We start from the raw sequence: 21,207 nt of genomic DNA, 5'->3' as shown, positions 1-21,207 counted from the left end.
TCATTAGACTCCCCCAACAGCCAAAAAATAGGTAAATAAATACAAACAAAAATAACAACAACCCTGTCGAAAGATAGCTAAATCAACGGACGCAATGATGCAGTAGATGGTGCGAAAAACAACTTCATCATCTATCTTCACAGTTAGGATGGGCGGATAAAATATAGGATGCTCAGTTAGGTTTGAATTTCAGAAAGACAACAGATAGTTTTTGTAGTTTAAATAGGTCCCTAATATTGAAGGGAACACAGTTATCCTAAAATATTTCTCGTTGCTTATCTGAAATGCTGTTTTAACTGGGTGCTGTGGATTGTTATTTGCTAAACCTGGGAACCCTATTGACTAGATTCTCAGGGAGCATTCAAAACGTTCCTGTGTGTGTTTGAGCAGAATTATCCCCACAGACGAGTCTGCCAGTATTTCTCAGGTTGAAGATCAAATCTACATGGCATGGGTCTTGCAAATCCCTGAAACAATAAAATGGACTTGCACATACTTCCCCGTAACCATCCCCAGGAGTTTGTCCTATCCTCTTACCATGGAGCCTGTCCTCGTTAGTATCATAGCACCAAAACAAACAGCTATTTCCCTCTTAGCCCGACTGACAAAGCTGCACAAATGCAAATTCTTTTTTAAAAAAAATTTTAATGTTTATTTATATTTGAGAGACAGAGAGAGACAGAGTGCAAGTTGGGGAGGGGCAGAGAGAGAAGAGACACGGAATTTGAAGCAGTCTCTAGGTTCCGAACTGTCAGCACAGCGCCTGATGCAGGGCTTGAACCCACGGACCTTGAGATCATGACCTGAGCCCAAGTCGGATGCTTAACCAACCAAGCCACCCAGGTGCCCCCACAAATGCAAATTCTTAAGGCACCGGAGAGCAAACTTACTGCGTTCTTTTTCAGCACCTGCTTGAAAGAAACAGCTTAGCCCCCTTAGCAAATTTGTATGATAGCTTGGATGAAATCTGATGACAAAAGGGGCATGTTATCACATGAACTGGGTTCTCTAGGGCCATAAAAATGACAAGGCTTTGAAATCCTCTGTCACCGAGGAAAGAAAATAAAAGCTTCTTAGTCTGGTGTGAAAGGTTCTGCCATTCTAACTTCTTCTTCCAGGGGATGCTGGCAAGCCATGGTCTGCTGCCTGTTTGTGTAAATGCAGTTTTATTGCAACACAGCCTCGCACATTCCTTTCCGTGTCCTCTGTGGTTGTTTTCATATTATAACAGCAGAGTTGCAGAGTTGCACCAGAGACTGGATACGGTCCCTAAAGCCTAAAATATTTACCATCTCACCCTATACAGAAAACGTTTGCTGACTCCTGTTCTATAGTCGTCACTCACACTGGTTTATTCGCTGGTCCCAAGCACACCTCTTTATATCTTAGCTTCCATACCATGTGATGCTTGCTTCTTCCTGTAAAATATATGTAACCAAACACTTTTTTGTTTTAATTTTTTTAATGTTTATTTACTTTTGAGAGAATGACAGAGAGACAGAGAGAGAGTGGGGGAGGGGCAGAGAGAAAGAAAGAGAGAGAGAAAGAGAGAGAGAGACAGAACCTGAAGCAGGCTCCAGGCTCTGAGCTGTCAACACAGAGCTCGACACAGGGCTCAAACTCATGAACCCAGAGTTCATGACCTGAGCCAAAGTTGGACGCTTAACCGACTAAGCCACCCAGGCACCCTTATAACCAAACATTATAAATCCCGGACGACACATCCAGGAAAAAAGTTGTGGGCCACATTTTCTGGTTTTTCATTCAAAACAGAAATAACCTTGGGATAAAAATGAGTCTTCTCAAGCCTCTGGCATTTTTCTATTTAAAAAAGAAATAAACTGAAAAAATGGCACTGTTTTGTGGCAGCTAAATTGTTGCTCTCTGAGAATACTTGAGAAGTAGCTTTCTAATCCTTCTTGTGGAAATTGGATTGAGAGTTGCATTTTGGAGGAAGTCTGCTAATCCTGGTTTACCCAGATCCTACCCACTCTCTGCATGGAGCCCTACTTCCCCCAGTGTACCTTGACCTCTGCAGCCATGGTCCATCTTTCTCACTGGAGCCACATCATGAACCATCACAGGACTGTCCATGTCTTTAATGATGGCCAACTTACGTGTCATATTTCTCTAGATTGTAAAACCTTTTATAGGAACAAATTAGGCATTATCCATCCAAGCATCCCAGCCCTAACCTATGGACACAGCCTGTCTTCAAGTGGTTATTTTCTAAATGAAAGAATGGAAATGGAAACTGGGCTAATTTTGCTTTGAGAAGATGGAGAGGAAACATAACAAGAGTAACAATGTTACTCAAGTGCAGGGAGTATTCTTTATATGCAGTATACAGGCATACAGTCTGCAAGTTAGGAAAGTTTCTGAAACTCTGTGCTTCATTTCTTCACTTGTCAACTGCAGCTACTATAAGAATTAAATGGGTTAACATCTATCAAGAGTTTAGAAGATCATCTGGGACATAGGGACTGCTCAAATAAATAATAACTATTATTATTAAACATGCACATTCATGGGTTTGATGGTGAGCTTTCTACTGAGAAACCAGGCTTAAAACAGCATCGGGGAAATAATCATGAGATACTAGAATAGTCAAAGAAATGTATAAAACTGCTTTAAATGTACTTTAAAAGCAAGCAAGAAAAAGGGGTGCCTGGGTGGCTCAGCTGGTTAAGCATCCGACTTTGGCTCAGGTCATGATCTCACCGCTCATGAGTTCAAGCCCCACATGGGGCTGCTTTGGATTCTGATTCTCCCTCTCTCTCTCTGCCCCTCCCCGGCTCATACTTTGTCTCTCTTCCCTTCAAAATAAATAAACATTAAAAAAATTAAAAAAAAAAACAAGCAAGAAAGATTCCTCTATCTGCAATAATTTATGAGTGATCCATTGCATGGCAGGATGGAATAAATGCTCCTTTAAGTGAAAAAAGTAACGTGTATTCATTGCAAAACAAACAACAACAACAACAACAACAACCACAACCAAAAACCCCAGCACTACAAAGATGTAGAAAGTAGAAATTCCCACTACTCTTTCTCAATTTGGCATGTACCACTTAAGATTTTTTCCCCCTATGTATATATCATGTACTTTCCCACCTTTGTTGTGGCTGTTTCAATAAAAATGGGAACATACTGAATACAATGTTCTTGACTTGCATTTTCTTAAAGTCTCTTTCAACACATTGGCAGTTACTTTGGTATGTTAAACTACAAAAATGGTCTTTTGATTTAGATTTTTCTGGCACCAGCATCTGAATCAAGTAACCAGAAATGTGGGGAAATTGAAACATCAATTTTAATTAAGTTTCTTTCCCTACATATACACACAGACCATTTTTACCTATTTTGTCAAAGCTCTCATACTTAAATTTCTGGTAATAAATTACAAAAACTAACTTAAAAGAAATGGGGAACTTTTATAATTATTTATCTAGAATGACACATCTGCATTTTATTTTTTAGTATTTATTTATTTATTTTGGGGGGAGAAGCAGAGAGAGAGAGAGAGAGAGAGAGAGAGAGAGAATCTCAAGCAAGCTCCGTGCTGTCAGTGCAGAGCCCCACAGGGGTCTCCATCTCACGAACGGTGAGATCATGACCTGAGCTGAAATGAAGAGTTGGATACTTAACTGACTGAGCCACCCAGGTGCCCTGCACATCTGCATTTTATTCAAATATTACTGTATTATCATGTTAAAAATTTCTTTAACACTGAATACAAAAAGTGCTTTTAGGAGACTTGACAGCTTTGGCTTTTCCTTGGTATTCTGGAGGCTAGAATGTTTTGGGCTTTCCATTCTCTGTTCCGTCCTCCACTGTGCTCCCTTCCTTTGGTCAGCTATAATAATATAGAACCAAGACGGGTGGGGGTGCCTGGGTGGCTCAGTTAAGCTTCTGACTCTTGATTTCAGGGTCTTGAACTCAGGGTCGTTGAGTTCTAGCCTGGCGTTGGGCTCAGTGCTGGGCATGAAGCCTACTTAAAAAAAAAAGTAGGGGGGCGCCTGGGTGGCTCAGTTGGTTGAGCGTCTGACTTCAGCTCAGGTCATGATCTCATACTCCACGAGTTTGAGCCCCGCGTCGTGCTCTGTGCTGACAGCTCAGAGCCTGGAGTCTCTTTCAGATTCTGCATCTCCCTCTCTCTCTGCCCCTCCCCTGCTCATGCTGTCTCTCTCTGTCTCAAAAATAAATAAAAACATTAAAAAAATTTTTTTACCAAAAACTAAAATTTAAAAAAAAAGAACCAAGAGAGAAATTTTAAATGAATCATAATTCTACTTTAAATTCTCACTTCTAACCAAATTAAATTGTGACTCTTAGCATTAAAACATTGTTTCAGCAATCGTTTTATATGACAATATATATTATATATTTTTAGAAGTCTGACATAATTGACATACAGCATTATATTACATATTATCTCTTAAAATGTTGAAAACTAAGTAAAGATAAGAAGAACATCAACAACAAACCCAAGCCATCTACTAGGGCTGTATCTGCGAGAAACTTCAATTTCTTCTAAGGTGTGATATGCAAGCTGAATGGAACACTATCATGCTTCCAGGTAAGAGAATGTGTTGTGTGTCTTTAAAGTTTTCTTCTATCCTTTAATAGATCTGTGAGTCTGTCGTATCTGATTATTATAAAGGCTCAAAATGACAGTAACATTTTTTTTTTTTTTAATTTTTTTTTCAACGTTTATTTATTTTTGGGACAGAGAGAGACAGAGCATGAACGGGGGAGGGGCAGAGAGAGAGAGGGAGACACAGAGTCAGAAACAGGCTCCAGGCTCCGAGCCATCAGCCCAGAGACTGACGCGGGGCTCGAACTCACGGACCGCGAGATCGTGACCTGAGCTGAAGTCGGACGCTTAACCGACTGCGCCACCCAGGCGCCCCGACAGTAACATTTTTTAACTTTATTTTTGTTTGTTTAGAGAGAGAGAGAGAGAGAGAGAGAGAGAGAGAGAGAGAACGAGTGGAGGAGGGGCAGAGAGAGAGGGAGACATAGAATCCAAAGCAGGCTCCAGGCTCTGAGATGTCAGCACAGAGCCCGATGTGGGGCTCAAACTCATAGACCGTGCGATCATGACCTGAACCGAAGTAGGATGCTTAACTGACTGAGTCACCCAGGCACCCCTGACAGTAGCATTTCTGAAGAGCAATTAGTGAAATTTAGTTTTGCTCCCTAAAAATAAATCCTAAGGAAACTCTGCTAGCCACTGTTATCAACAAATAATAGTAACAGCAATAATAAAAGACAATAAAAATAAGAATCCATCCTTGATCTTGAGGGCATTATGCTAAGTGAAATGAGTCAGACAAAGACAAATGTTGTGTGTCCTCACTTACATGTGGAATCTCAAAGGGCCTCACTCATGAAGACAGACAATAGAGGGGCAGTTGCCAGGGGCTCAGGGAGGGGGAGATGAGGAGCTGTTGTTGGTCAAAGGAGACAAACTTCAAGCTATAAGATGAATAAATTCTGAGGATCTAATGTACAGCATGATGACGATAATGAACAATACCATACTATATACTTGAAAGTTAAGACAGTAGATTTTAAACCGTATCACAGTCGGGGTGCCTGGCTGACTCTGTCAGTTGAGCATCTGACTTTGACTTCTCACAGTTCCTGAGTTCGAGCCCTGTGTCGGGCTCTGTGCTGACAGCTTGGAGCCTGGAGCCTGCTTCCGATTCTGTCTCCCTCTCTCTCTGACGCTCCTCAGCTCTCTCTCTCTCTCTCTCTCTCTCAAAAATAAATAAACATTAAAAATAAGTAAGTAAATATTATCACAATAAAAACAAAGGTAATTATATGAGTGGATGGAAGTATTAACTAACCTGAATGTGGTAATCATTTTACAATACAAATGTGTCATATCATCATGTTGTACACTCACACTTACATATATCATATGTCCATAATATCTCCATAAAACTGGAAAAATGCAGATACAGAGTAAACAAAAAGAAATCCATGTTTTCTCATGCATTAGCTCATAGGGAGTCTCCACTCTGCAAGGTCTTTACAGGTTTTCTCATTCAATCTTTACAACTTGGAGAAGTAGGTATCATTATCCCCACTTTATAAATGAGGAAACAAGTTCACTAGATCAGAGCTCTTGTGGGTTGATTCTTCAAGTAAACTTTCCATCATCTGCCAAGCTCCTACCAAGGCTGTTCAAACTCCTCTGAGAAAGTAAATACATTCGCCCCAGGGCTCTGAACTTGTCACAATTACTGCTAATGAGTGACCTCAAGTAAACTTAACGCAAGAAAGAAAGGCAGTCAGGGTCAGAGCTATTTCCTTGCTTCTCGTTAGAAGAGACTGGTAGGTGCAGTGAGAAGAGGAAGGCTCTGGAGTCAACTCACCTTGGCCTGAATCTCAGCTGCAGCTCCTACTGACTAAGGTGGCCTTGGACAAGTTATTTAACCTCTCTGTGCCTTAGTTTCTTCACATGTAAAATAGGATTATAAAGCCTACTTCACAGGTTGTTATGAAGGGAACGTGTCCAAAGTGGAACAAATGGTATCAAAGTTCTCCATGTCTTTTCCACTCCCTTGCTTCCTGTATGTCACAGGAATTGTTGCTTTCATCAGCACAGTTCATTACAATACAGATGAATGTATTTGTTGAGCCCGGTTCCAGCAAAAGCTGGATGACTATCAGGAACATAGAAGGGACTTTTGCCTTGTGTGGGAGGCTGCAATACATGACTGCAGAAGTCCATTCCAGCTCCAGTTTCCCTGAAATGTGACCAAGTGCTTTCTAAAAACCAAACACAAGAAATCCTGCATGGGCCTGCCACCTGGAAAATGGCAGCCTTTCTCAGTGGCTCACCAAATGGACACCTTTGCTTAGATTATTTGGCCAATGATAAACTACAAAAAGCCCTCTTAGCTGGACACATTAGTGTAGGGAATCAACACCAGGAGTAGTAAATAATACTTTGGAATCTAACTGGCACATCAAGGGGGAGCATCGATAATATAAAAAATATAACTAAATGAATTCACTCAACTTTAACTCATAATCAGGCTAAAAACCACACAATTCCCTAATATTCCACAGCCCAAAGCCAAATACCTCTTTCTTGTTACCATTCTAAAATTTCAAAAAGTTCTGCAAAATTGCCTTTACATCCATAAATCTTGGTTGAAATGAGAACAATTAAGGAAAAAATGCATTAAAATGCACTACTAGGGGCGCCTGGGTGGCTCAGTCGGTTGACGGCCGACTTTGGCTCAGGTTATGATCTCGCGGTTCATGGATTAGAGCCCCATGTCAGGCTCTGTGCTGACAGCTCAGAGCCTGGAGCCTGCTTCCGATCCTGTGTCTCCCCTCCTCTCTCTCTGCTCCCCTCCTCCACTCACACTGCGTCTCTCTCAAAAACAAAATAAAAAACATTTAAAATTTTTAGAAAAATGAACATTCAGACCTGGGGATTAGTATAAAAATTAGAGATGTGTACGTCAAAGTATTCTGCACAGTAAACATTTTCATAATACTCCACCACAGTTCTCCAGCGAATCCACTGGGCCAGAGAGACTGCAGGGCCTCATCAACAAAGCCTCAAGATTCCTTTCTCCTCACTGCATAAATGCCTTCATCTCAGGACCAGAGCCGATGTTAAGTACCAATTAACTAATCTTAGTCTTAGGACACTTTCTTCATTTCTCTACAGAGGGGGAGAAAATGGAAAACAAAGCTGCTTGAAAAGGCAATTTAAAAACTAAGGTCCATTTTCATGGACGTAATTTGTGGGATAAATGATCTGGTAAAGAAGGACTGGTCTGAGTCTGGGTTCTGACTTAAGCCAGTTTTAATAAGTTTTTCTGTTCTACATTTTGCCATCTAAAAGAAAAGGCCAACTGTTGATTAAGATCTCAAAACTAGCGAACAGTCTGAGGCTGAGATCATAGTAAAAAGGCAAACCATGTACATTTTAGCTATTTAAATTGATTTAGAAGTAGATAGCTATTTCCTGATTTTACCTTGCATATATTTAATTAAGATGCTTCAATTCTCCACCAACAGTGGGCATCTCTGTGGCATGGGAGTGGGGGTGAGAAAAAAGGGGGAAGCGTGTTCACTTTTTACACTGGTGTATTTCTTTTTTTTTTTTTTTTTTTTAATTTTTTTCAACGTTTATTTTTATTTTTGGGACAGAGAGAGACAGAGCATGGACGGGCGAGGGGCAGAGAGAGAGGGAGACACAGAATCGGAAACAGGCTCCAGGCTCTGAGCCATCAGCCCAGAGCCTGACGCGGGGCTCGAACTCCCGGACCGCGAGATCGTGACCTGGCTGAAGTCGGACGCTTAACCGACTGCGCCACCCAGGCGCCCCCACACTGGTGTATTTCTTAAAGTTTGTTATTCTACCAAAAGTATTTACTATACCTGCAAATTTTAAAAAATAAAATATTCTGCTTCTATCTAGGAACTTGGTTGAAAACTTAACAGGGCCAATTTTCCTGGTGATCTCAATGTTTAAAATTCTTATTCAGGATTATCATATTGTATGTAAAGTAGAAAAGCGATTCTAGACTTTCCCTGATATAAATTTATATTTGCTTGAAACCCTCTCATAAATCACATGCCCAGCTTTTGGCAGAGGTTGTGGTAATGGCTTCACAAATATATACTTGACTCCAAATTCATCAAGTTGTATATATTAAATATGTACAGCTTATCATAGGTGAATTACACCTCCATAAAGTAGATTTTAAAAATGCCACACCTGGGGGCGCCTGGGTGGTGCAGTCGGTTAAGCGTCCGACTTAGGCTCAGGTCACGATCTCGCGGTCCGGGAGTTCGAGCCCCGCGTCAGGCTCTGGGCTGATGGCTCAGAGCCTGGAGCCTGTTTCCGATTCTGTGTCTCCCTCTCTCTCTGCCCCTCCCCCATTCATGCTCTGTCTCTCTCTGTCCCAAAAATAAATAAACGTTGAAAAAAAATTAAAAAAAAAAAAAGAAAGAAGGTGACAGTGACCTTTTAAGAACTTAGACACCACTACATCACATGTCATAAAAGCAGTGATACTGACCTTCTCCCCTCAAAGTATTAGCCCCCATCTATCTGAAGAAGGCTAACAAAGATAACCTCTTAAGTTCCTTGCTAATACCATCATTCTTTGATTCTAGTATTTGACCTAAGTCTCTATAGGTGTTTGCGTGGTATGTATAAAAACTCATGAATTAGTGCTTCAAAAAGAAAAAAAAAAGGTCTATGAATTTATTTCTATTTCATAGGTAGTTACTGGCCTAGTGTTAACACCTGACATAGTGCTTCACCTTTTTCATGTTGTGACACACGTACACTTGACCGCAGGGGTAAACGGATGAAACTACTCGCAGCCAGAAGTAACTAGCTTACTAACTTGATAGAGGGAGGGAGGTGCTTGGGAAGTGTCAGGTCTCACCCAGCTACCCCCAGAGGCGACAGGATCAGTATCTTGGAGCCAACACAGCTCATTCTTAGCACACTGGTGTGGAAGATCAGTCTAGCCCTACAACACTGTGCGTCAGGTCTGGGAAGCAAGCAAGTAACCAACATGAAATTAAACCAAATCTGCTGGACTATTTTCCCCGAGTCAGTGGATGACAGGGTATGATCACCAAACTACCAGATTTAAAGCATGACTGTGTGTGTGTGTGGGGGGGGGGGGGGTGAGTGGAGTGGGTGCTCTGGGTGAATTCTACAATTCTACTTTTTCTTTCAGCTCCCATACTCATTCAGCAAGACTTTTTTTTTGGTTAGTATGAAATTAAGGGAAAGTGCCATGATGTAGTAGCAGATGAAACAGACACAGATTCTACCCTCAAGGAAACCTCTGTCTTATAGGGGATATAAGACATTTACAGAGATATAAATTTGTTGAATGAATAAATAAGAGAATAATTGCAGCATCATGAGGTAAGAAGTGACACTTTCCAGAAAAGAGGTATAAATACACTGCTATGAAAATGAGGCAGGAAAACTTTCCCTCTGGGCAGGTGAAAGGAACCGCGAGAGAAGAAAGCATTGATATCAAATCTTAAAAGTCCTCTATGGGACCCAGGTATCTGCCAGGTATCCACAGCAGGGCAAAATAAAGGAAATATCTGGCTATTTAAATGAACAGTTTGCAAGCAAACCTCAGCTAAAAGGAGATGTGGTGTTGGGTTGGGAACAATGGGAAAGAGAAGGTTGGAATTAATAATGAAAATACAATTTAACAAAAAGTCTATGATGGGTTTTTATTGCTTTCCTTACTTCCTTGTATCAGATAATGGGAGAGCCTGAGGGACTCTTAAAAACTTTAAACAACCCACTTCAGGGGTGCCTGGGTGGCTCAGTTGGTTAAGCACCTGACTTCGGCACAGGTCATGATCTCATGGTTCGTGGGTCTGAGCCCCAAGTCAGTCTCTGTGCTGACAGCTCGGGGCCTGGAGCCTGTTTCACATTCTGTGTGTCTCTCTCTGCCCCTCTCCCGCTTATGTGTGCTCTCTTCTCTCTCTCTCCAATAAATAAATAAGCATTAAAAAAAAAAAAAAAAACATTCCATCTATAGAAAAGGGATTCTGGATCACAAGCCAGTCTCTCGATCACCCTTGAACTGTCACCTTAGACATTCCCTTTCCCAAAGGAAATCCATGTTTTAGGAAGCTTCAGCTCATTACCAATGTCCAGAGCTTAGAAGCAGTTGCTCTGCCCTGTGCCCTGCAGAATCCTACAACCTGCTTTAGCTAAATCCATTTCCACATTACCCAACCAAGTGGTCAGAAGGAGAGCTGGTCCTCGCATGGCTCAGAATTCCTCCAAATGCTAGAGAAATTCACGTGGCTGCTCTTTGTTTCTGAAGCTGACAAGGTTTAGAAGTCATGGTTCAAAGGCTGGGTGTGTGCAACTCCAACTCTTCTCGAAAGAGAAAAGTCATTTCTACAGTCATTCCCACCTATCTCAAGAGGGGAAGGAGCTTCTGCCTCACAGCGTTGTCAGGTAGGAGGCGAAAGGACAGTAACAAGAACTCTGCTGGGAAACATATTTTAAGCAGAACATACTAGTTAAGACAGCACTAAGGTCTCGCACATAATGAAGGTTATCCCAAAGAGCAGTATTTCAAACACCGTGGGTCTGGAGCTGTATGCCTCCTATGTTTACCTGTCACATGTCTCACTGCATGAGCCCTGATGATGTGGTTCTGAAGAGCTTGGCTGAATATTTTCTTGACTAATCTCATGAGGACAGAGTATGCTGAGGAAATCAAGAACCCACGAGCTGGCCGCATCTTCCTTTGGGATGTGAAGAAACCAGACCGTGATGGGGAGAAAGGGCTGCATGCAGTGGACTGAGTGTGTTGTACTTGAGAACTGCCCAAACTGGCCCCTGACAAAAACAATCCCCATTTGTGGGACTTCATGGAGATCCATTCGCTGGAGGAGCAGGTGGAATCCATCAAAGAATTGGGACCCACGTAACCAACTGGTGTGCGACGGGAGCCCCCGATTCTGGCGTGACAGAGTGGCTGTGTCAAGCACACTGTAGGAGGCAGTGATGACGGACCCAAGCCTGAGGCTGGCCTCCCCACAGCAACACAAGTGACTTTCTTGGTCCCCAAGGCAGTGCTTACATGTTGGGGTTGCTTTCGCCTTTTCTATTAGTTGTACTAAAACATCCACTGAAATTTCATTTGTACCATTCCTTCAAGTAAAGTAATTTGGTACCCCGCCCAAAACAAAATAAAACACAACTGTGAGTGGTACCTGCCATCAAAGAAGAAGAACTTTCCTCGTCCATTCTTCTCTCCATGAACAAAGTTCCCCTCGAATCTGTCCGTGGAGGAGTAGGTGACTGTGCAGAATCCGTGTGGCAATCCATCATCATCCAGGTGCCCTGGAGGAAGGGAACCGCAAGGCAAACCTTAGCATCTTCAGCGCTCTCCCACCGAAATGTTCGTGCTCAGATCCTGCCAGCAAGTTCCCTGAGCAGCATCCCCTCCTCGTCTGAGGGGACAGTGAATGTCAAGGTCTCTGTGCCTGCATCAGCAGGATCAACTTGACTGTTAGGTACGCTTTGTGAATGGATGGGGACCACAGCAGAGGGACTTACACACGTTTCAGAATATGAACCAAAAAAATAAGCTTGCATGTTACTGGGGACTAAAAGTTATTACCAATAATAACATCTGCATGCTTCAATTTACCAAGTACTTCCCTACGAAGCACCGCTTCTATTTGGAATTAATGTCCCCAAACTATCATGCTTAATTGAAATGTGACTGAGCACCAGTTTATAGTCTATTATAAGGTACATTACCTTTGCAGTAAGTTATCTAATTGTAGAACTCAGTATACAGTATGATTTTATAGCTTATTATATAGTATGATGTGGAGGACTGCTAGCCAGGTGACTTTTGAAAACCTCACTGCTTGTTAGTTGTTACATTTGAACAACAAGGGACATAGCCATGTCTCAAACTGCCCTAACATTTATACACCTCACTGTACTAACACATGAACTCCTAGTCCTTCTAAGCCTGAACTTAAGCTTAACCTTGAATTAACTGTTTACGTTGCAATTCATTTCAGCTTTGAATGTTTAGTAATAACCTTGTCATATACCCTCTACCACGATGTTCAGAGGGCTTGTGCTTTAAATGCAGCTAGAAGTATCTACATGGCCATTTAAGTAGTGATTCTGAACATCAGCAGCACTTACACTGTGATCCTTAAATTGCTGGTTCTTCCTGGATCACAGACTGGTGGTATATTCTAACATTTATGTATACAGTCAATATTTAGGTTTTTTTTTTTTATTCTCTACATATTTCCTAAAACCCAGGAGTCACCTCATTGATGTCTCCCCAATTTCTCTGGTGAGCTAATTTTATGGAGGTGGGTGAAAATGAAGGCAATAATTAATCTACTGGCTTTTCCCAGGTTAACAACCTGGGTCATGGATGAAAAAGGTATGAAAGCATTAAACACTGTGTGCAGTGCAAGGGACATTAAACACTTAAATGTGGCTTCCAGATGGCTCACAGACGTAAAAGAAAACACAAACTATATCACCACAATGAATGCTTTTGTCTCCTAAAATGATTTCTTCTAACATGATAAAAAAAAAATCATCCCTTAGAAGAGAGGTTAAGTAATAAGCATTATTATGAAGAACAAAAAACCTCTTCACTTGTGTTATTGATTACATAAACATAAAATAACAATGAACAAATATACTGTTTTATTGCTACATCTGACTCTGTGTAGAATGAGTTACCTAGAATATTACAGCAAAACAGGGCTACTTAAATAAATCACAATCAATATGGTTCCTTTCCTCTTAACACAATTTTTTTCCTACAAGGAGCCAGGAAATTAGTGGTTAGAAAGCTACTAGGCCATAATTGCTTTCTCTCCCCCAGAAACTAACTATACATGACATATTCAATGATACTTGAGTCATGTGAAATAATTTGGACAATTATTTCCTAAACATGTACAGATAACATTTCTCTGATTGAAGTAAATTAAATATACTTTTTTTTTGTATTTTCATAGAAAAAAAACCCCACTCAGTGTATAACTAAAAGCTTTCTTCTATGAAATGTTAGGATTAACATTTCTATGAATTTAGCACTCTACTTATAATTTAGGTATAAATATCAGAATAATCATTTTAGCCTTATACTGAGGCAGTTACTAATTAGTTGAGACTGTTTTCCCCACAGAAAACAGTTCACGTATTTCAGACTTTAAAAAGTTAACATATGATGAAACTTGTTCTTCTACTTGACATCCAGAGTACTATTATGATACTCATGAGTACCAAGGGGGAAGAAGTCCAGCGTAAATTCATTTGCACCTTTCCTCATTCACAACAGTCCTGTCCTACTTCTGGATAATACATTGCAGGTGCATCCTCAGCAGTGGAAAATTAGAGAAAATTTGAAGTGTCATACAACATACTAAAAGCACTGTGAGGGCCAGTACTGATCCCCAGCGAGATGAAAGCAAAAACACCACTCCATCCCATTCCATGAAGAAGGATGCTTATGTCGATGTGTCTTTCCACAGGCCAGGAAGAGATGTCCCATCATTTCTTGGGTGACACTGTGGACATGTGACATATGACACTTCCTTCTCCCTTTATCAGTCCCTCTATCAGCGGGACCCCTTGTTGGCTCCTTTGTTTTGTTTTCCTCTCATCTTTGCCAAAAGGAGGATGATGTTATCAATGGACAGGATCAGTTAAAAAGCTAGAAATTACAGGCTGTGATCGTTCAAGAATTCCACCCTGAATATTTAATAGCCTGGAGTGGTTCTCCTCGCAGGAGAGCTTTGTATCTAAACAACAGCCACAACCAAAACAATAACAACAGCAAAGAGACTTTCCAAAGAAAGAACTGTAGGGAAGAGAAGAAATCGGGCTGTGACGCCCTCACGTCACATAGAAGATCCTCTGGTACAACTCTTATGCAAGCACCCTTTGGATAATAACATCCTGTAATATTTGTCCGGTCAGTAATGGCCGTTTAACGGAGGGGGCTACTGCTATACAGAAAAGAAAAAAGTGTGCAAACCAATGGGCGATGTCCTTCCTTGTTATCTAAAGTAAACCTTACCACAACCCCCCACATTCCAAGCTTATTGCCTCATCTGAGGAAGCCAATGCTAAGCACCTAAGAAACACACTAACTACTCTGAATGTGCTAATGATATTGAAAGCCCCTTCCCAATTCCTTCAATCCTTTCTTTTCTCTCTAGAGAAGGGCACACTAGCAAACTGCCCTTTCTTCCTTGCTGCTGGCCGAAGAAGGTACTGCTAGGGGCAGGTATCCGCAGGACCCGGGAAGAGAAGCGGAAGAAGCCTTTGTAGTTAACAAGGTTCTCAAAAAAAAACCCACCAGGATCTTCAAGAGCATGTCCTGATTCCGAATTCCTATCCCTTCCAAGCGTTACCTAACTCAGAGAGAAACACCAGTCCTCCTTGCTCTCATTGAGGTCAATTTGTAAAATGCTCCAAGACAGCCAACAGCCTTCTGGGCCAGTTCCCACCAAACAGAGGTTGAACACCAGACCCAAACAACAAGGGGAATTCACTTGAATGACTGTTCTGTGTTGCTAATGCTGTCCTGGCTCGTGTGCCATATATCTGTCCGCAGCACGATTCTAAATATTTACAGAGGTTAGAGAAGGAAAAATTTACTTTTTCCACTCTGTTCTAAAGATCATTACCTACTAAACAGATAGAAAGTTAAAAACCTCCCCCTGGAGTTACCTCTGAGCTTTTTTCCTGTATCCTTGTAAGAACACAAGACCAGACCTGTATTTTGTGCAATGATGGCACACTTGGGCAAAGGAAATTCCCTCTGGATCAGACACTGGCTGCTTACTGCCTCAGGCTTACCCCACAGGAGATATGAGAACAGGGTGTGTGTGTGTGTGTGTGTGTGTGTGTGTGTGTGTGCTTCCTTCAGAACAAGAGACCCTTACAGGCACTGTTGGTTTTGTAGAACAGGGATGCTTTAAAAAAGTAATAATAATACAAGCATAATAATACAAGCACAATACATTCTGTTTTGTGCAAAGGACATGCCCTTGTGAGGATGCATTCACACTGGTTGTTAAAAACATACTTTGATTTTTGAGAGTAATTCTTTGTGAGAGCTCAATTATTAGTTGTGAGGGTCCTAATTTTAATGCGTGGCCCACAGGGAGAGGGTGCTCCCAGTGCACTGAGCATGCCTTTTTCCCAAGTACAGAACATGGGCCAACCTTATTAGAGACAGACAGGATCAGATATTAGGGGGCCTTAAAAATATTTTTAATATTTTGAGGAAGTTGGGGGCAGTGGAACACTGAGATGCTTACTTTCTTTCTGGCTCCATAGTTCTGGAAATTCTGACATTTCCTCCTTTTGAGTATTCTTCCTCAGTGTCTCCTCTATTTCTCTGAGCCTTTCCATTTTTTCTTGTCTGCTTAACCACCTATCTGGATTATTTCAAGGAACCTTCTAGGCAATCCCTTATCCTGCTCACCACTGCTGGTTCGTCTTCCCAGAGCCGAGCTCTGGGCCTGACATTCCCAGCTCTAAAAAGCCCATATAGCTTCCTATTGCTTTCAGCACACAATCCACCTCACCGGCCCATGACACAGCCTCTTCCCGTCTTAGCCTCCACTCTTCTCCTCGGCCCTCCTAGCAGAACTGAATGATTCGTCTCTGAATGTGCCTATGTCACAACAAGGTGCCAAACCTGTGTGCACTCACGGAGCTCCTCTCTCCACCAGAACCAACTCTGGACCACCTCTTCCAGGAAAATCTTTCCCCATCCACTTCCCCAAGCTGGAAGTAAGTCTTACTTCTTCTCAGCCACCATAATTCATCTGTTTGGATATGATATGCTTATTTAAAATGATATTAAGGACCACCTTGTATTCATCTTTGTATCCACGGGTAGACAAAGAAAGAAATCTAGTAATAAACAGTTCTGCTCCCAAAGCTGAACATCACTTCCTGCTGAACCAATGAGCCTTGAAGAGTTTTTTCAAAAGCCACAGCAGGATCTCAGGTGGCATCGTCAGGCCCTCTGAGGCCAGGGGTTGCTACCTTCCCAAAGGCGCATAGCCAATCGGAGTACACCGATATTCCCTCCACCACCCACCTTTGCCCTCGGGACTCATCTGCTCAGAGCCTAGAACTTCACCTAGGCTACAGTTCCACCCTGACAGAGAACCAACATATAAACTCTGATCCTGCAAAGATCAATTTCTTCCCCAGAGTAAACTGCTAGGTTGGAAGAAAAAGAAGAAACAAGAAGTCTGTTGGAGGGGCTGTAAGCTAAATTCTCTTTCCCCTACATTTTTCTGAAGGTCACTGAACTCTGTCAGAACCAACCTCTGGAGTGATAAGAAGTGATACTGACAGAATACTTAACTGTTGCTTCCACACTCAGTTACCAAGTATTTCATATATTTGAATGACTCATTAAAATTTTTTTTTTTTTAAAAGGAAAAATGTAGGAAGAAAGTCTGGTACGGGGGACAGAGGTTCTGGAGGTCCAAGCTTATCTCCTACCTCACTGAGTGTCCTTGGATTTGTGCCTCAGTTTCCTCCTCTGTAAAATTAGGATAATATTAGTGCCCACCTCAGAAGATGGGGTGGATAATGTGTGTGTGGAACATTAGCACAGAGCATGAACACAGTAAGAACTAAACAATCACAGCAATGCTAATAATTGCGAAGACAATCGAACTGCTGAGAACAGAGGCTCTGTGCATGGAGAGAGGTAGGTGATACTTGGGACACCAAGATATTCAGACTAGCCTTTTACCAGTCTCCCACGCATGTGGTAGATGATAAGTAAAGACTATTACAGAGGCACTAAAAAGGCCAACAATGGCTGGAGAAAAGCCAACTGCTACAGTTCACTTTGTGTACACACACATGCTGTAGATACTGAGTTTGAGCTCTAGATGCTTCTAAGATTCTGCGCTGCTCTACCTGTTTACTGTCAGGTACAACTGAGTGACCATGAGTCCTGGATTGCCCCAAACATTCAAAGCTTAAACTAGTTTCTTCCACCATGACCCCTCTTGCTCTCAAGCACATTCTGATTTGGGACAGTAATGTATATGGCCGTCCTACATAAGAGACTCTTTCTTGTTTGTATACAGAATCCCCCAAAACAACAGAAACATTTCTAAAGCTGCTTGTTCGCATTTTACAAGAAGCCCAGGGACTGTGGACAACTGGGCCTTATATTTCTAAAGAGCTTCAAAAAGAAAGGTGGTCTAACCTGGGGAGCACTGTCTGCGATCAAGGGCTTGCATTAAAATTTTATAAGTAAAAGTAAACTCTGTAGAATAACAAGCCCTAACAATTCGAAGAGAGCATGTTTTTCATTTATCTTTCCTAACATGAAGGCACAAGATGTCAATAATTTAAATTTAACGAAGGCTTCCAATGAACCCTTTCAATCAATGTCTCTGGTGCCCCCCTGAGCCCCCAACATTGGCTTTATTAGACAAACAGTTCTGTGAGTTCACAACATTGTGAAATTAAAACAACAACCAGCCTTTGAAACTAGATAAAGGAGTTTTAACAGTCACACCAAGATGGATAATTCTGAGAAAATTCAGAATAATTAAGACCTCGAGGTCACTGCAGAGTCAGTTATGTTTTATAAAAATCAATGTATCCTTATGCATTTGTACAGTGTTGCTACTTTTTCTTTACCTTTTATGAGCACTTGTTTATACAAATTAGATAGAAACCAGACTCAACCAAAAGCTTAAAATTATTTACTTGGATGCTTGGTTTAAAATATTCTCGAATAATACCACACAACATTGCAAAACATCACGACGCACTGTCTGGGGTGGAATCAAATAAATAAACACGCTAAAGAGTATTTTCCAATATTCAGTGTTACCAAATCATAACATCTCCTGATACAAACAAGTAGATTGTATAACGTCCCCACCTCGCTCTTTAGAACTAGCAAAAAAAAAAAAAAAAAAAAAAAAGAGGTGGAGAAACTCAGCAAAACAAAGTGGCGAGAAAAGTCGGGGGAGGGGCGCTAGAAGAGAAGGGGCGGAGAAACACGACACCAAGGCGGTGATATCACCCACAGCCAACGGCATGGAATTCAGAAAGTTAAGTGTCACCCAGCAATTTCGGTCAGGGCTTGCGGCGCGCCTGTACAGCGTGGCGGCGGCGGCACCCAGGCTCGGAAGGAGGAAGGGGGAGGGGTGGTTTGACTGAGTTCGCTCGGGGGCATTAGAGGCGAGGGACACCGCCTCCCGGTCGGCGTGCGTTCAAGCCCCGGGTCGGGAGCGGCGTTCACTGCCCTGCAATGATTTCATCTTTTCGGAAAAGCGGCCGCCCCGGCCGCGGCTGCCACGTGCCTGGTTCGGCCCCGTGCGCTGCGCCGGGGGACGGACCCGGACGCGGCCGCGGTCACCGCAGGTCGCAGCAGCGAGCGGAAGGAAAGGGCTGGCAGCCGGAGAGGGGCTTGCGGTTGCCAAAAACGGGCCGGGGGGTCGTTCCGCCGAGACCGCCGGTCTCGGGGGGGCCTGTCCTCTTGCGCACCCCCCGGCTTCCATCCCCCAAAGGGGGAAGGCCAGAGTGCGGGGCAGGTTCGCAACTCCGAGGGCGGATGCAGGCGGTGGCCGGCGGGTTGGAGCGGCCGTACCCTCCCGGGGGCCCCGGCCCCGCGGAGCCCAGTTCCTGGCCTGCGCCCCACCGCGCAGTGCGCGCTCCCGGCGGCGTGGCCGTGGCTGCCCGGCCCGTGCCCGAGCCGGGCAGCGGGCCACCCGCGTAGGGGACAGTGGCGGCCGCGGGGCCCGGCGCCGCGCGGGTCGCAGCCCGCCACTCCTTCCGCGTTCCAAGCCCTCGGCGCCTCCTCCCCCAACCCCAGAGAAAAGCTTGTACCTTCCACCGCCTCCTCCACCATCTCGTCGTCGCTATCCATGGCGGCTGGGGACGGTGCCCAGCTCTGGGCCGCGCAGCTGCCTCCCGTCCGTCCGGGTGCTCCCGGCGGCTGAGCGAGCGCTGGGGCTGAACCCTGCGAGTTTGGAGGAGGAGGAGGAAGAGGAGGGGCAGTCGGGGCTGGCTCGCACTGCCTCCCCCTACAGCCCTTTCAATTCCTTGGTCTTAAGCTGCTGCGGCAGCACTCGTCCTCCCCCCCCCCCCTCCCTTTGCCCGCTGGCCCCTAGCCGCCGAGGCTTCGGGGTGCCGCCGTGGCCGCCGCCGCCGCTGCAACTTTCTCCTGTAATACCCCCTCTTTGTTATCGAGCAGATGATCCGCTGACATCACCCAGCGCCGGTGCGCTCCCTCCCTCGCTGATTGACAGTTCCCTGTCCCTTCCCAGAAGTAAGGCTCCTTAAAACGAAAGGCGCTCCTGGTCCGCGCTGACTCTGCGCCCCAGCCAACCAGCCCCCGAGCCCATCAGGGTTTATCTTTTGCTTCTGCTCGGCTGGGTGCGCTCCGAGAGCGCCACGCGGTCCTGCGCACCGGGCTTCCTGCGGGCACTTGGGACCGCCCGGTTACCGTCCTCCGGGGGGGGGGGGCGGGGGGGGGGGCTCAGAACTCTCGCCCTCCAGCTGTGCTGGGGCAAGTTGGAAAATCCCCCGTGCCCAGCCCTCCAGCCCCGCCTCGGGACAGCCTCCAAAGAGCAAGGGAAGCCAAGGCAGCGTTTCTGACGCTCCAGCACCTCAACTTCCTCTCGGCCTCGCCCCCGCCCCCACTTTACCCCGTTTGCCACCCGGAGCTGCACGAGTGAGGCACGCAGGGGAGCGCAGGTGTCCCTGCGTCGCCGCATCACATCCGCGAGCAGGTTTCCCAGACTCAAGGGGGTGACATCCAGCCCCGATTCCTCTCCGGGCTGGGGCTTCCACCCCAGCGCTCCGCGTCCCCACCCTCCTCGGGACTGTCAGGCGTTTCGAGTGATTCGGGAATTCAGCAAATCCAAATGGCAGCGGGCTCGTTATCAGGCAGGGGACTAGCCGCAGGGAAGGCCCGGCAGGTTCCTCCTCGCGGTTGTGGTGATGGAAAAGAAGCCACCGAGTGGAGCTAACGAGGAACGACCCTCCGTCTGGCGCGCCTCCTTCTCGCGCCTTCCGCCCTGTACGTGTGATGCCCCAGCTGTCTCCCTGTTTCTCCAAGTGCCAAACACTCCATAGATTCGGGCTCTTCAAGTGGAGAAAATCACGGGGCACCCAGTTCCCGGCCCAGCCACTTACTGTCATTGTGGCATTGCCTCTTACAGGTGGCGGTAAAGGGCGGCTGTAAATAGCTGGTTAAATGGATATGCAAATGTACACAATGTACCGTGGAATTACAGGGTGCTGCTCTGGGCATCTGCCAAGAACAGCTACTGCACGGGAGGAGGGGACAGGAGCGAGCAAAGAAAGTTGTTCCATTTTGTTTTCAGAACAACGAATGAGACTTTGGGGATTTCAGAGTACTTCCAGCACCCGGAGACCACGCCTTGTTTTCGGCTTTGTGCTTAAATGCTAGATATTTTTATCGAGTATTGTGAGTTTCTTCTTAAATTCAGTTTTTCTTTGTGAAACAAAAACAACAACGTTAGGGACGCTTGTCCCATTCACTGCCAGGAATTTCAATCTCTTTTGACTGGTTTTGAGAAATAGAGGGAAGGGCCCTGGACCAGGAGTTAGGATACTTGGGTCCTGGGGTTGCTGACCTG

General features: G+C 44.3%; 1 protein-coding gene across 2 annotated transcripts in view; it reads right to left on the bottom strand.

Moving 5' to 3' along the window:
* The window catches only part of SETD7 (SET domain containing 7, histone lysine methyltransferase), a 51,322-nt gene extending 30,766 nt beyond the window's left edge, over window positions 1-20,556 (bottom strand). The window contains exons 1-3 of one of the 2 annotated variants that reach the window (XM_043603953.1): window positions 20,251-20,556; window positions 19,430-19,562; window positions 11,761-11,890 (exon numbers count right to left, since the gene is read on the bottom strand). In XM_043603953.1, the coding sequence (XP_043459888.1) occupies window positions 11,761-11,890; window positions 19,430-19,562; window positions 20,251-20,319 (332 nt within the window). In that variant the 5' untranslated portion in view covers window positions 20,320-20,556. The remainder of the gene's footprint in view (window positions 1-11,760; window positions 11,891-19,429; window positions 19,563-20,250) is intronic. The other variant, XM_043603949.1, reaches the window with a different exon arrangement.
* Window positions 20,557-21,207: the final 651 nt, after the last annotated feature.

Source organism: Prionailurus bengalensis, chromosome B1, assembly GCF_016509475.1.
Source record: "Prionailurus bengalensis isolate Pbe53 chromosome B1, Fcat_Pben_1.1_paternal_pri, whole genome shotgun sequence".
Taxonomy (NCBI): Eukaryota; Metazoa; Chordata; class Mammalia; order Carnivora; family Felidae; genus Prionailurus; species Prionailurus bengalensis.
The sequence above is the reverse complement of the archived record's forward strand: the minus strand, read 5'-3'. Positions and strand labels throughout refer to the sequence as shown.